Genomic DNA, 16,922 nt, shown 5'->3' with positions numbered 1-16,922 from the left:
TTCATTTTTCTCTTTTACTTTCTATTACAATTGATTTTCTCTCCACGGGTTGGCACTTAAGGTAGGAAACACTTATATTAACATATTTCTCGCCGTTTATGTTTTTACTGGTCCTCATTTTTGCCATAACATGGATAGAGGCATTTATTCGTTACATCGCTGATATTTTTTCACTTTCTCATAACAATAAACCTAAGGTCAAAGCAGCTTTCCTCATGGGCTGCTATCATGATCCAGCACTAACACAGATTCTTTGGATGGGGTTGTTTGATTGGTTACCTTGGTTCATTACTAATTTTAGGGCTGGATTTTCATTCCTGAAATTTATTATTATTATCATCTCTAATGTGGAATTCTTACTCTGAAAGCATTACCACAACTGATACCATTTTTGTAAGGGTAAATTAATGAGGTGGCAAATGCATTCTTCTTGGAGAAATAACTGAAAACCTAGATTTACTGCTTCTGCTCTTCTGTTTCTGGGACAGAAAAACACCCCTTCGAGGTGATGTTTTTCAGATCTAATGTTTGTAGAGGTCATTTGTATTTAAAGATCATTTCTGAGGAAGATTCAAACTTCAGTTATCATCTATCTCCAAACCCTAGTAAAGCATTTTTTATTCTTTTAATGGTAAAAATTTTAACATCCTTGTTCTCATATGCTCAAGGTTTTAATTTCTTAATGCTATAAGATCAAATTATTAATAGTTGAAACTCTTCTTTCCTATACTTTATGCTTGCTCAAGAGGGATTTCTGAGACTGAACACTGTGAGAGGACAAAACAAGGAAAATAAAAACTATTCTTTGACTGTCTGTTATTTATGGCTCAATTCTCCAAACTTTAAGGCTAGAAATAAATATGGATATGGGAGATGATTTAGGAAAATATCTTCAGGAACTTGTGAGGAGGTTCTAAGAATATTTTATTAGCTCTTAGCTATTAGGGAAAAAATAATGTATTATTTAATTTGATGTTAAACATAGTGTCATTTCAAGAAATAAATGATGTTCTGAGATTTTGAAAATAAGCTTTGAAGTTGTCACAAAATTCTATTCTAAACATACTGAATATAAGGTCTAATAAGTCTGGAAGTCCATTATGACATACAGACATAATTATTTCAAATACTCTTTTTTCTTAAGGTACTAGGGAAAAAGTAAACCATCATTCATGGTCATATTTTAAACCATGCAGTAGGAAATCTGTCACTTAAAGTTTCTGCCCTGGGGAGTAACCTTTAGTACTTAGCATTCATAAATATTAAAATATGTGTTAATATGAGAGAGAAAAGGTAATAACAGATACCGAGGGCTGCATGTCATAGTAGGTAACTACTAGTCTCTACTATAAAAATGTCACTTGCCTTTAAAAACAGAACACAGGGCTTACTGTTTTTAAAGGCAAAGTGTGGAAATGCTAAATTCTAGTTTTCTTAAACTAGGTAGGACTTTTGCATTGGTAACGGATTATATAACATAACAGGCGTAAAGATAAAAGTTTAGCTCACCTTAATGTCTCATCTAAAAGAAATTAATTAAATATATTGTATTTAATTGAAAATAATAAGTGCAATATATACTAAACAAAGGTGGTCTTGTGCTGATCATAGTTGCAGTAGGTATGGGTATATAAAGATTCAATAATAATGCTCTCTACTTTTATGTTTGAAAATTTCCACAACAAGTTTTATGAAAACGCCAGGCACATAGGCATCCTATGATCAACTAAAACGTAGGGCTATTATATAACTGCATTTTTGAAGAGATATGTATTACACTAGAGATAAACTAGGATTCAAGACTAACATGTCAGACTGCAGTTCCACAAGGAGCCTCTAGGCGCCGCTGTAGGCCAGTGCAGGACAAGCGAGGACGCCCAGGATTCTTCAGCCTCTAGCCTGGGATTTCCTGCACAGCCAACCACACAGGGAAGGAAACCTACTCAAACACTGGGGCTCCCGGCCTCGCAGGCTCTCCCCAGCACACACGGATTCCCAGCTCCGCCTGTCCTAGGTGGAATGCTCTTCCAGTGACGCTGTGGGTTGCAGTTTCTTCAGCTTTCGAAAAAGTCTGGGACGCAGCGAGAACTAGAGCGCGCAATGGGAGGGAGCTGCGCTCAGAGACACCCAGCCCGCCGGCCGCAGGTACTGTTTCCCTTCCTTCTTCCTTTGTTCTACCGCGCGCTCTGCGAGCCGATCCGCTACTCGATTCCCGAGGAGCTGGCCGAGGGCTCGGTGGTGGGGAACCTCGCCAAGGATCTAGGGCTCGGTGTCCTGGAGGTGTCGGCGCGGAAGCTGCGTGTTAGCGCGGAGAAGCTGCTTTTCAAAGTAGACGCGGAGAGCGGGGATTTACTCGTGAAGGACAGAATAGACCGTGAGCAGATTTGCAAAGAGAGAAGAATATGTGAGTTGCAGTTGGAAGCCGTGGTGGAAAATCCTTTAAACATTTTTCATATAATTGTGGTGGTTGAGGATATTAATGACCATGCTCCCCAATTCGATAAAAAGGAAATACCTTTAGAAATTTTTGAATCTATATCCCCTGGTGTACGGATATCCCTAGACCCTGCCACTGACCCCGATATAAACATGAATTCTGTTAAAGATTATCGGATAAACCCTAACCCTTATTTCTCATTAATGGTTAGAGTTAATTCCGATGGTGGCAAATACCCAGAGTTATCCTTGGTGAAATCCCTAGACCGGGAAGAGCAGAGGTCTCATCGCTTGATATTGACTGCCATGGATGGAGGGGACCCGCCACGAAGTGCCACTGTTCGAATAGAAATCTTTGTCAAAGACACAAATGATAATTCCCCAGTATTCAGCAAAGAGGAATATAGAGTCAGTGTAAGTGAAAATCTGCCCCCGGGGTCCTCCATATTGCAAGTGACGGCTACTGATCAGGATGAAGGGATCAATGCCGAAATAAACTACTACTTCAGAAGCACTGCTCAGAGTACAAGGCACGTGTTCTCACTGGATGAGAAAACAGGCATGGTTAAGAATACTCAGCCGTTGGATTTTGAGGATACAGAAAGACACACTATGGAAGTGGAAGCAAAGGATGGAGGTGGTCTTTCTACTCAGTGTAAAGTGATCATAGAAATACTAGATGAAAACGACAACAACCCGGAGATAATCATCACTTCTCTCTCTGATGAGATTTCGGAGGATTCTCATCCAGGAATGGTGGTTGCCCTCTTCAAAACACGGGACTGGGATTTCGGAGGAAATGGAGAAGTCACGTGTAACATAGAAAGAGATATTCCTTTCAAGATTTCCTCCTCCTCTAATAATTACTACAAGCTTGTGACCGATGGGATCTTAGACCGAGAGCATACTCCGGATTACAACGTCACCATCACAGCCACCGACAAAGGCAAGCCGCCCCTCTCCTCCAGCACTACCATCACCCTGCGCATCACCGATGTCAACGACAACGCTCCGGTTTTCCAGCAGTCGGCCTACCTGGTCCACGTGCCGGAAAACAATCCGCCCGGGGCCTCCATAGCGCAAGTCAGCGCCTCCGACCCTGACCTAGGACTCAACGGCCACGTCTCCTACTCCATAGTAGCCAGCGACCTGGAGCCACAGGCGCTGTCGTCCTACGTGTCGGTGAGCGCGCAGAGCGGGGTGGTGTTCGCGCAGCGCGCCTTCGACCACGAGCAGCTGCGCGCCTTCGAGCTGACGCTGCAGGCCCGCGACCAGGGCTCGCCCGCGCTCAGCGCCAACGTGAGCCTGCGCGTGTTGGTGGGCGACCGCAACGACAACGCGCCTCGCGTGCTGTACCCGGCGCTGGGGCCCGACGGCTCTGCGCTCTTTGACACGGTGCCGCGCGCCGCGCAGCCCGGCTACCTGGTCACCAAAGTGGTGGCGGTGGACGCGGACTCGGGACACAACGCCTGGCTGTCCTACCACGTGCTGCAGGCCAGCGAGCCCGGACTGTTCAGCCTGGGGCTGCGCACGGGCGAGGTGCGCACGGCGCGCGCTTTGGGCGAGAGGGACGCTGCCCGCCAGCGCCTGCTGGTCGCTGTGCGCGATGGGGGGCAGCCAGCCCTCTCGGCCACCGCCACGCTGCTCCTGGTCTTCGCTGACAGCCTACAAGAGGCTCTGCCGGATCTCAGCGACCGTCCTGTGCCCTCTGATCCCCAAGCTGAGCTACAGTTTTACCTGGTAGTGGCTTTGGCCTTGATCTCCGTGCTCTTTCTTCTCGCTGTGATTCTGGCCATTGCCCTGCGCCTGCGACGCTCTTCCAGCCCTGCCGCTGGGGGCTGCTTTGGGTCTGTTCTCTGCTCCAAGTCTGGACCCGAGATACCCCCCAACTACAGTGAGGGAACGTTACCCTATTCCTACAATCTGTGCGTTGCCCATACTGGAAAGACAGAGTTTAATTTCCTAAAATGTAGCGAGCCTTTGCATTCCACTCAAGACATAGGTTGCGGTGATTCTCCTGGGGCTTTGATTCCACTTCAGGATGGGAGTGATTTGACTTCACATCCTGAGACTCTAACATTGGTGAGTTTCGTTTTTTGTGTCTTCCGTTATAATCTACTAGGTTCTCATATTTCAGGCGTACTACTTTATTTTTATACCTAGAATTATATTTAGAAAAGCCATAACTAATCACCATCTTGTCTTCTCCAGTGTTCACTTTTGGCTGATTATATTTTTCAAAACTCACTTGGTTCATACATTACTTATAATTCAGAAAGAATGTCATTAAATTGGAGATGCCTTATCAAGGTCAGATTAACAAAGCAGAGGCAGTGGTCTTGGCTTCTTACCAAATAAGTAAATAAATAATAACCTATGTATTCTAATCTACTTAAATTAAAGATGAATTTTCTATGTTCTATTTATGTTTTTAACACTTAATAATATTTAGGCACTCATTAAATATCAAAGCGGGTGTTCCTTTCAAAGAAACATTTATTGCAAATAGCCTCTCAGATGCATTTAGATATCTTTCTTCGTTTATTTTAATAATTTTTAAAACTGTAAGCATTTGAGGGAGGTGGTGAGTAGATCCATGAATTCCTGAAATTATATGCAAAGTTATAGATGTATGCATTTGTTCTTGGAGAAAAGTCAAAATTTTCTTTCCATTGCCAAGGTTTCTATGGTCACCCAAACTTATTAACTATTCTAGAGGAATTTTCCTCTTCAACTTTTGGTCCCTCTGGCCCTCTTCTTATATTTACTTATATTTTCTTGGAGCTCAAGTTGTACTCTTTCCCAATATTTTTCCATCTCCATTGGAAGATCAAGAATTTCCAAGAAAGCAAATGAAATGCTCTTACCTTTTGTGCTCAGTCTCTGTCTTGGATTGCCTTGGATTGACATAAAATTTTGAAGAAAAGAGATAGACTTTGAAGAGTTCCATACTTGGAGCACAGTGACATAATCATTTCTGAACGACGTGTTCTTTTTATGAAAGAAGTGAACTTCTAAACCTTTCATCTTTGAGGCAAGAACTGCCTTTGGGTTGATGGGCGCATACAGTTGAAGATGTGTTTACCACTTTACTTTTGGCTTCCATATAAAATGCCAAAAGAGATTATTTATATTGGCATCAATGCCCTGATGAAAACAGGTCATTTGACATAAATGCTTATTTTGCAAATACCTACATCACTGCTTTGAACTTAGTTTTTTTGAATTCTAGCACTTGAATTTCTTCTACATATTTCTCTTCCAACACCAACATGTCACTTTTAGTTTATTACCTGTTTAATTCATTTAAATATGTCAAATTAATTTCAATTGATATATGCCTTTCATTTAAAACACATTTTTTAAAAAAAGATTCATTGAGGCTCCATTTTAGAAATTTTTTTTTAAATCTTTTACATGATCTTAATACTAAACAAATTAATTAGTTAAATCTAAAATAAAAATTCTAAGTGGCTGTAAGGAGTATATCTCACATAGTCTCTCTATATGAATGTCTAAACATAATTGGAGCATTTAAATAAAATTCCAAACAAAATTGTAGACTTTTCTGAATATATCTAGAAGATCACAGAAAAATAAAATAAGCATTACTTACCTGTTAAAGTGGATATATTTCTATTGGGAAAATATATTTAACCATTTCCATTTAATATTTTACAGTACTTTTATAGTACATTTCACTTTATCCCATCCAGTAAGAAACATACAAATAGTTAATTTAAAGATATTAGTCGAGAAACCAAAGAACATAAAATCTCTAACAAAGAGTAGCGATTGTTTTCTATCGCATACATGGTGGGTGTAGTAACTTCTGAGGACTCTGAGCGCCGCTGTTCACCTACTAGGAGAGAGACGCAGCCAGCGCTCAATTCGGATTCTCTGGGTTCCAACTACACAAAGCTTCACAGTTCCTACAAACCAGCTCAGGGGCTGCAGCGACACTCACTCCAGAATTTAAGGTGCTCAGGCTACAGCGACTCCCTGCATCCAGAGAAAGAAAAAGGAACCGGTCAAAACATACAACGTGCCCAGAGAGGACTTTGCGAGGATTCCGCGACCAAACAATGGCCGCTCAAAGGAAGCGGTCGGACCGCAGCCCACTGATTCTGCTCTGCCTTTTCGCCGCTGTGCTATGGGAGGCTGATGCCCGGCAGATCCGCTACTCGGTTCCTGAGGAGCTGGAAAAAGGCTCCTTCGTGGGCAACATCTCCAAGGATCTCGGGTTGGAGCCCCGGGAACTAACGGAGCGCGGAGTCCGCATCGTTTCCAGAGGTAGGACTCAGCTTTTTGCTCTGAATCCGCGAAGGGGCAGCTTGGTCACCGTGGGAAGGATAGACCGGGAGGAGCTCTGCGCTCACAGTGCTAGGTGCCTGGTGAATTTTAACATTCTCGTGGAAGATAGGGTGAAACTTTTCGGGATAGAAATAGAAGTAACTGATATCAACGATAATGCCCCAAAATTCCAAGCGGAAAATCTAGACCTAAAAATTAATGAAAACGTCTCCCCAGGAATGAGTTTTCCTCTCCCGGAAGCTGTTGATCCGGATGTGGGCGTGAACTCCCTACAGAGCTACCAGCTCAGCCCCAATAGGCACTTCTCCCTAGCTGTTCGGAGCCGTGCCGGTGGCATCAAGTACCCGGAGCTGGTGCTGGAGCACGCCCTGGATCGAGAGGAAGAGGTGCAGCACCACCTGGTCCTCACTGCCTCTGACGGGGGCGACCCTATCCGCTCTGGCACTGTCCTCATCAGTGTGACTGTCTTTGATACAAATGACAATGCACCGGTGTTCACATTGCCGGAATACCGAGTGAGTGTTCCAGAAAACTTGCCTGTGGGCACACAGCTGTTGAGAGTCACTGCCACCGACAGGGATGAAGGAGCCAATGGAGAAGTGACATATTCATTCCGAAAATTACCTGATTCGCAATTGTTGACATTCCAACTAAACAAAAATACTGGAGAAATAAAAATATCAGAAAATCTAGATTATGAAGAAACAGGTTTTTATGAAATAGAAATACAAGCGGAAGACGGAGGAGCATATCTTGCAACTGCAAAAGTGTTGATTACAGTAGAAGATGTAAATGACAACAGTCCAGAGGTGACCCTCACATCTCTGTTTAGTCCCTTGAAAGAAGATTCACCTCTGGGGACTGTTATAGCCCTTTTAAATGTGCATGATCTCGACTCTGGGCAGAATGGACAGGTCACCTGTTCCATATTGGGGGATCTACCATTTAAGTTAGAGAAGTCCATTGATAGTTATTATAGATTGGTGACACACAGGGCCCTTGACAGGGAACAGGTTTCCTCTTACAATATTACTGTAACAGCCACAGATGGAGGAAGTCCACCCCTATCAACAGAGACTCATTTCACCCTGCAAGTGGCAGATATCAATGACAACCCACCCACCTTCTCTCACATATCCTACTTTACCTACATCCCAGAGAACAACCCCAGAGGTGCCTCCATCTTCTCTGTGACAGCACTAGACCCAGACAGCAAAGAGAATGCTCGGGTTATTTATTCCCTAGCTGAAGACACTATCCAGGGGGCACCTCTGTCCTCCTATGTTTCCATCAACTCTGACACAGGAATCCTGTATGCACTTCAGTCCTTCGACTATGAGCAGTTTCGCGATCTGCAGATGCAGGTGACTGCCACTGACAGTGGGGACCCACCACTCAGCAGCAACGTGTCATTGAGCCTGTTTGTGCTGGACCAGAATGACAACACACCAGAGATCCTGTACCCTGCTCTCCCCACTGATGGTTCCACTGGTGTGGAACTGGCACCCCGCTCTGCAGAGCCCGGCTACCTGGTGACTAAAGTGGTGGCAGTAGACAGAGACTCGGGCCAGAACGCCTGGCTGTCCTACCGCCTGCTCAAGGCCAGCGAACCAGGGCTCTTCACCGTGGGGCTGCACACAGGAGAGGTGCGCACAGCGCGGGCCCTGCTGGACAGAGATGCCCTCAAGCAGAGCTTGGTGGTGGCCGTCCAGGACCACGGCCAGCCCCCTCTCTCGGCCACTGTCACGCTCACCGTGGCAGTGGCCGACAGCATCCCAGAGGTTCTGGCTGATCTAGGCAGTCTCGAGCGCTCCACCAACCCTGATGGCTCCAGCCTCACTCTATACCTGGTGGTGGCAGTTACCGTGGTCTCCTGTGTCTTTCTCGCCTTTGTCATTGTACTGCTGGCGCTCAGACTGAGGCGTTGGCACACGTCACGGTTGCTCCAGGCTTCTGGAGGTGGATTGGCAAGTGTGCCTGCGTCGCACTTTGTGGGTGTGGACAGGGTACAGGCGTTCCTGCAGACCTATTCCCACCAGGTGTCTCTCACTGCTGACTCTCGGAAGAGTCACCTGATCTTCCCACAGCCCAACTATGCGGACACGCTCATTAGCCATGAGAGCTGTGAGAAAAAGGATCCTTTGTCTCTGTTAGATGACTCGAAGTTTCCTATAGAAGATACTCCTTTGGTTCCAGTGAGTTCTATTTTTATTCCTTTCATTTAAAAAATTATGATTGATTTAGCTTTTAGGTTTGTAGCACCGTGAAAATTTTAATTTTTACTCTTTCACTTTTTCCTTTGTTTTGATGACATTTGCTTCTTGGTAAAACATTGAAGAGTAGAACTTGTTGGTTATGAAGGCTGATATGTTTTTACTTTCTAGTAAGTATTTACATAATGGCAATGAAGGCCTATTGTCATATTAGCTTTACAGAGCCTTACATTTTTATAGCTTGTGTGCTCTCCTGTTGGCTACATGATGAAATCCTAGCTCTCATTTTGAAGGTAGTTGAAGGTAGTTCTGGTAAGAATAGGTAGATGTCAGAAACAAATGCATCAGCATTGCTGAAAACACAGCTCAAACACAAGGCCACTCAATGTTGTTCTTGCCCAGGAGGACAGTACACCTCTGTCATTACATTTTTCAAATTATACTTGTAGCGATATTTATAGTTGAATAGACTTCCAAAGAGATTTAAAATTTTCATCAATATTCTATAACAATTCATAACAATGTGTGCTTAAATTTTTTTCAAATATAATCATATTTAGTAATACTGCAGAATCCTTTTTGCCTGTGAATCTAATTTTATACTCTTATGTGGAAGACATAGCATTTTAATTTGATTTTCTTTACTCAGTGGATTTGTAGAGGACCTATAGAAAGCTAAATTAAGCAAATTTTGTGTTCTGCTTCCTCTGTGTTATTTTTGTTAATTCTCCAATCTCTGAGGCTGAAAAATGGATTGGGGAAACAAATTTATACATGTTCCCAAGAACAGGAGCAAAAGATGTGTGTCCAGAGTATTTCAGTGGCTCCTTAATGTAGAAAAAAGAAGATCCACCTGAAATTCTGAAAACTCTGAAATTAAGAGTCAAAATAAACTTAAAGTCAAGAAAGAAATGTCATTTCTGCAGGAGATCCAAATATAAGCAGAGAAGTACACAAAACTATTCTAAACATATTATCAGAAGAGTTACTGGAGAACCCATTCAGGTTACTGAAGACGGTGCATTTGGTTTGATCTCTTACTTTTAGTTTCTATATAGTTAATTTACATAGAATGTCTAATACTCTTCTAAACTAATACTAGCGTAAAGTCAAAGAGTGTCCGAATATGTCTCAAAACATTATGAGAACATTATTTTTTTCACATCATTCAACAGTGTTCAATGATCGGTCTATAGAAAGAGGACGTACCATTTAGGGTTGTAGTTATTTACTTTTAAATCACTGAAACTGTCACTTAAAATTTCTGTCCACAAGACTCAAAATTATTATGCATCCATCTCAAATAATTTTTATTTTGAAAAATATGCAGTTTTTTTAAAAAACTACTCTTTTAACATGATAGCTATTGTAAGCAAGTTTTTTTTAAGTGTAATTATTTAAAAGCAGCACAGGAACTTTGGATGATTGTAATCAATATGGCAATGATTGCATTCTAATCCCTAAATATAGGGAGTGGGATGGATTGATACTTTGTGTCCAAATATAAGCTAATGTTGAAGACAAAACAGTTTTTGTTTATCGTCAGTACTTCTCTTTGTGGATCATACTCTTAAAAGGAACAACAATGATTGCTTCTGAGTGGAAGAACCAGATAGCAGTGAGCCATGAGATAGAGACCTACTTTTCACTCTATATTCTTTTGTGCCTTTTTGACTTTTGAAAGAAATACTTTAATATATTCAAAATCTAGATAAAAATTTTAAATATGAAAATATATAGATTTGACAATGGGAAAAACATGTTTCATGATGAAAACGAAATCACTGAGGAATAAGATTCAAATATTTTAGGTGTTATCATTTTGCGTTCAAAGAGAAAGATTTCCTGAAACTGAGAAAAACTAGACTGCAGTTCCACACAGAGCCTCTGGGCGCCGCTGTAGGCCAGTGCAGGGCAAGCGCTGAGCTTGGGATTCCTAAGCCTCTAGCCAGGGATTTCCTGCGCAGAGACCAACACTTAGAGAAGGAAACCCCCTTACACACTAGGGCTCCCGGCTGCACAGACTCTCCCCAGAGTCTGGGGGTTCGCCTGTCCTGGCCGTAAGCTCTTCCAGTGCGATAGTGTGCACTCTCCGACCGAAAAGCCTGGACGCAGCGAGAACTAGAGGGCGCAATGGGAGGGAGCTGCGCTCAGAGACACCCAGCCCGCCGGCCGCAGGTACTGTTTCCCTTCCTTCTTCCTTTGTTCTACCGCGCGCTCTGCGAGCCGATCCGCTACTCGATTCCCGAGGAGCTGGCCGAGGGCTCGGTGGTGGGGAACCTCGCCAAGGATCTAGGGCTCGGTGTCCTGGAGGTGTCGGCGCGGAAGCTGCGTGTTAGCGCGGAGAAGCTGCTTTTCAAAGTAGACGCGGAGAGCGGGGATTTACTCGTGAAGGACAGAATAGACCGTGAGCAGATTTGCAAAGAGAGAAGAATATGTGAGTTGCAGTTGGAAGCCGTGGTGGAAAATCCTTTAAACATTTTTCATATAATTGTGGTGGTTGAGGATATTAATGACCATGCTCCCCAATTCGATAAAGATGAAATAAACTTAGAAATCAGCGAATCTGTCAGCCCAGGAGTGGGAACAATTCTGGACTTTGCCAAAGATCCTGATATTAGTATGAATTCACTAAGCAAATATCAACTAAATCCTAACGAATATTTCTCATTGGTGGTGAAAGACAATCCCGACGGTGGCAGATACCCAGAATTAGTACTGAAGAAGAACCTGGACCGAGAAACGCAGAGCGCTCATTACTTGGTCCTGACAGCCTTAGATGGTGGGGTTCCGCCACGAAGTGGCACAGCTCAGATCCGAATCCTGGTGGTGGATGCCAACGATAACCCCCCAGTGTTCAGCCAAGACGTGTACAGGGTCAGCCTTCGTGAAGACTCGCCTCCAGGCACCTCAGTGCTGATGGTTAGCGCCAGTGACAAAGACGAAGGCTTCAACGCTGAGATCACCTACTCCTTTTTCGGTGTGGATGGTAAAGTTGAGCACGTATTCTCTCTGGATTCCACTACAGGAAGCATTATAACTCATCAACCCTTGGATTTCGAAGATGTAGAAAGATACACCGTGGATGTAGAAGCAAAGGACAGAGGATCTCTCGCTGCGCGGTGTAAAGTAATTATAGAAATTCTAGACGAAAACGACAACAACCCAGAAATAATCATCACTTCTCTCTCTGAGGAGATTTTGGAGGATTCACATCCAGGAATGGTTGTGGCTCTCTTCAAAACACGGGACCGGGATTCCGGGGAAAATGGAGAAGTCACATGTAATTTAAGTAGACATGTTCCATTTCAGATTCATTCATCTTCTAATAATTATTACAAGTTAGTAACAGATGGAGCCCTGGACCGGGAACAGACCCTGGAGTACAATGTCACCATCACAGCCACCGACAAAGGCAAGCCGCCCCTCTCCTCCAGCACTACCATCACCCTGCGCATCACCGACGTCAACGATAACGCTCCGGTTTTCCAGCAGTCAGCTTACCTGGTCCATGTGCCAGAAAACAATCCGCCCGGGGCATCCATCGCCCAAGTCAGCGCCTCCGACCCCGACCTGGGACCCAACGGCCACGTCTCCTACTCCATCGTGGCCAGCGACCTGGAGCCAGCAGGGCGCTGTCGTCCTACGTGTCGGTGAGCGCGCAGAGCGGGGTGGTGTTCGCGCAGCGCGCCTTCGACCACGAGCAGCTGCGCGCCTTCGAGCTGACGCTGCAGGCCCGCGACCAGGGCTCGCCCGCGCTCAGCGCCAACGTGAGCCTGCGCGTGTTGGTGGGCGACCGCAACGACAACGCGCCTCGCGTGCTGTACCCGGCGCTGGGGCCCGACGGCTCTGCGCTCTTTGACACGGTGCCGCGCGCCGCGCAGCCCGGCTACCTGGTCACCAAGGTGGTGGCGGTGGACGCGGACTCGGGACACAACGCCTGGCTGTCCTACCACGTGCTGCAGGCCAGCGAGCCGGGACTGTTCAGCCTGGGGCTGCGCACGGGAGAGGTGCGCACGGCGCGCGCTTTGGGCGAGAGGGACGCTGCCCGCCAGCGCCTGCTGGTCGCTGTGCGCGATGGGGGGCAGCCGGCCCTCTCGGCCACCGCCACGCTGCTCCTGGTCTTCGCTGACAGCCTACAAGAGGCTCTACCGGATCTCAGCGACCGTCCTGTGCCCTCTGATCCCCAAGCTGAGCTGCAGTTTTACCTGGTGGTGGCCTTGGCCTTGATCTCCGTGCTCTTTCTTCTCGCTGTGATTCTGGCCATTGCCCTGCGCCTGCGACGCTCTTCCAGCCCTGCCGCTGGGGGCTGCTTTGGGTCTGTTCTCTGCTCCAAGTCTAGACCTGAGATTCCCGCCAACTACAGTGAGGGAACGTTGCCTTATGCTTATAATTTGTGTGTGCCTGGCGATCAAACTAACCCAAAATTTAGTTTTCTCACATCTGTTGATCGTTGTCCGTCCAAACAAGATACTCTCAACAAAGATAGTTCTTCAGTACTATTGGCTAGTATTCTAACTCCTAGTGTTGAAGCAGATAAGAAAGCTTTTAAACAGGTAAGTAATTAAAAGAATTTTTTTATATTTCGTTGTGCCAATATGTACCAATATAGTGCTGTTATTTTAAGATCCTAGGTTCAATCTCTTGATAAAGTTCCTAAAATAAATCTTGTTTAGACCTATGGGTATCACTATTAAGACTAAAGTCTACAATACTCAATGTTTCTAATATTCAAATACATTTTAAGGTAAATATACAGAGAAATCTCCGATGAAATTTCATGAAATTGAATGCCTTTTAATTAAGGATATGGAATACAGTTATATTTTTACATTGTGACATTTTATATAACAGCCAGCCCTAATGCCATCCAAATTTTCTCAGCGTTTCATTTTTTTCTTAATAAAGAAACATAGGTAAGAATTATAGTCATGCATCTTATCTAATGATTTTGTTGAGACTGTAGTATTCCCACATCCACAAATGCTGTTCCTTCAGTCGGGAAAAATCAATAGAGACCTAATCTAACCTGCAAGTCTGCAATTCCCATAGTATTTGAAAACTTTAAAAAATTTTTATGCAAACCCCCTTAATAGTCTTCTTTCCAAAAGTACTCTTTAACATCACATTATATATCTCTTTATTGTCTGCGATTTTAAGCTTTACATATATCGTACGTGCGGTTCTCCAAGAGGTGAGTGTATTCATTAACTTCTGGAACAGGCTCATTACTAGTTGGGTTTTCTTACTCGTTGCAATAATAAGATTGGACTCTAGGCGCCGCTGTTCACCAACCAGGGAATGGGAAGCTGCCCGCTACAGAGTCCCTCCCTTCCCCATCTCTATAACACAAAGCAGAGTGAGGTGGATACCCAGAGATCCTGATGCTGGAAACTTAATGTACGGACTTCGCTTCGCTCTCTAATATATTTTGGATGCAGTCGGCCCGGGACTTCGTAGATACATAAGCTGAGTCAGAACAAACCGGCTCAAGAAACCGCGGACTTACCAGTTCGGCCACAGCCATGGCGAATCAGCTACTACGCCTGGACCGCAGAGGGCTGGTCCTACTGTACATTTTCCTGGGGACGCTGCAGGAGTCCGGTGCCCGGCAGATCCAATACTTGGTGCCCGAAGAAACAGACAAAGGCTTCTTCGTGGGCAATATTTCCAAGGACCTGGGGCTGGAGCCCTGGGAGCTAGCGGAGCGCCGCGTCCGGATTGTCTCCAGAGGAAAGACGCCGCTTTTTGCTCTGAATCCGCGAAGCGGCAGCTTGGTTACCGCGGGCAGGATAGACCGGGAGGAGCTCTGTGAGACGGTGTCCTCATGTATTTTAAAAATGGAGATACTTGTAGAAGATACCCTGAAGATTTACGGAGTGGAAGTGGAAATAATGGATATTAATGACAACGCCCCCAGCTTTCGGGAGGAGGAAGTGGAGATAAAAGTCAGTGAGCACGCAACTCCGGGATCGCGATTTCCCCTTCCTAACGCTAGGGACCCAGATGTAGGAATCAACTCACTCCAGGGCTACCAGCTCAACTCTAATAGTTACTTTTCCTTGCAAGTGCGAGGCAGAACCGATGGGGCCAAAAATCCAGAGCTGGTGCTGGAGGGGAGCCTGGACCGGGAGAAAGAGGCTGCTCACCTCCTCTTTCTCACAGCCTTAGATGGAGGAGATCCCGTCCGCCAGGGCACTGTTCCCATTCGCGTGGTGGTCCTCGACATAAATGACCATATCCCAAAATTTACGCAATCTGTATATAGAGTGAGTGTTCCTGAGAACCTCAGCCCTGGAACTCGGGTGCTAGTGGTCAACGCGACTGATCCAGATGAGGGAATCAATGGGGAAGTGGTGTATTCATTCCGGGATATGGAAAGCAGAGCTTCTGAAATATTCCAGTTGGATTCTCAAACTGGAGAAGTGTTACTACAGGGGCCTCTGGATTTTGAGAAATATAGATTCTATGAGATGGAAATTCAAGGCCAAGATGGTGGAGGTCTCTCGACCACTGCCAAGATGTTGATCACAGTTGTGGATGTAAATGATAATGTTCCAGAGATAACGATCACATCTTCTACTAACTCAGTGCTGGAAAATTCTCCTCCAGGTACAGTAATTGCTCTTCTGAATGTGCAAGATCAAGACTCTGGAGAAAATGGTCAAGTCTCTTGTTTTATTCCTAACAATCTGCCCTTTAATTTGGAAAAGACGTATGAATATTATTACAAGTTGATGACAAACAGAGTGCTGGACAGAGAGCACATCCAGAGCTACAATATAACATTGACAGCTACAGATCAGGGAAGTCCACCCTTGTCTACAAAAACTCACATTTCACTGAACGTTGCAGATGACAATGATAACGCGCCCACTTTTGCTCACTCCTCTTATTCAGCCTACATTCTTGAAAATAACGCCAGAGGAGCCTCCTTCTTCTCAGTGACTGCACTTGACTGGGACAGCGAAGAGAATGCCAGGGTCACTTACTCCCTGGTCGAAGACACTGTACAGGGAGCACCCCTGTCCTCCTACATCTCTATCAACTCAGATACTGGGGTCCTGTATGCCCTGCACTCCTTCGACTATGAGCAGTTCCGTGACTTGCAGCTACAAGTGATGGCGCATGACAGCGGGGATCCTCCACTCAGCAGCAACGTGTCATTGAGCCTGTTTGTGCTGGACCAGAATGACAACACACCAGAGATCCTGTACCCTGCTCTCCCCACTGATGGTTCCACTGGTGTGGAACTGGCACCCCGCTCTGCAGAGCCCGGCTACCTGGTAACTAAGGTGGTGGCAGTGGACAGAGACTCGGGCCAGAACGCCTGGCTGTCCTACCGCCTGCTCAAGGCCAGTGAGCCAGGGCTCTTCACAGTGGGGCTGCACACGGGTGAGGTGCACACGGCGCGGGCCCTGCTGGACAGAGATGCCCTCAAGCAGAGCTTGGTGGTGGCCGTCCAGGACCATGGCCAGCCCCCTCTCTCGGCCACTGTCACACTCACCGTGGCTGTAGCCGACAGCATCCCAGAGGTCCTAGCTGATCTGGGCAGCCTGGAGTCTCCCACCAACCCCGATGACTCGAGCCTCACCCTGTACCTCGTGGTGGCGGTGGCCGTGGTCTCCTGTGTCTTCCTCGCCTTTGTCATTGTGCTGCTGGCGCTCAGACTGAGGCGCTGGCACACGTCACGCCTGCTCCAGGCTTCTGGAGGCGGATTGGCAAGCGTGCCCGCCTCGCACTTTGTGGGCGTGGATGGGGTACAGGCGTTCCTGCAGACCTATTCCCACCAGGTGTCCCTCACTGCTGACTCGCGGAAGAGTCACCTGATCTTCCCACAACCCAACTACGCGGACACGCTCATCAGCCAAGAGAGCTGTGAGAAAAGTGAGCCTCTCTTGATAGTTGAAGATTCACTTACCGGTGTAGGCAAATGTCAACCTACGAGTAATCGGGTGA

The 16,922-nt window shown here is 45.7% G+C and overlaps 1 protein-coding gene across 13 annotated transcripts in view; it reads left to right on the top strand.

The window, feature by feature from the left end:
* LOC107499678 (protocadherin gamma-C4) overlaps positions 1-16,922 on the top strand; it is a 155,491-nt gene that overhangs the window by 70,652 nt on the left and 67,917 nt on the right. The window contains exon 1 of one of the 13 annotated variants that reach the window (XM_016124127.2): positions 2-4,518. The exons of 10 other annotated variants lie outside the window; for them this stretch is intronic. In XM_016124127.2, coding sequence (XP_015979613.2) covers positions 2,101-4,518 — 2,418 coding nt within the window. In that variant the 5' untranslated portion in view covers positions 2-2,100. 2 more of the 13 variants (XM_016124116.2, XM_016124118.2) reach the window with 2 other exon arrangements.

Source organism: Rousettus aegyptiacus, unplaced genomic scaffold (assembly GCF_014176215.1).
Source record: "Rousettus aegyptiacus isolate mRouAeg1 unplaced genomic scaffold, mRouAeg1.p scaffold_m13_p_7, whole genome shotgun sequence".
NCBI lineage: Eukaryota > Metazoa > Chordata > Mammalia > Chiroptera > Pteropodidae > Rousettus > Rousettus aegyptiacus.
Note: the sequence above shows the minus strand (reverse complement) of the source record. Positions and strands in the feature narration are given on the sequence as shown.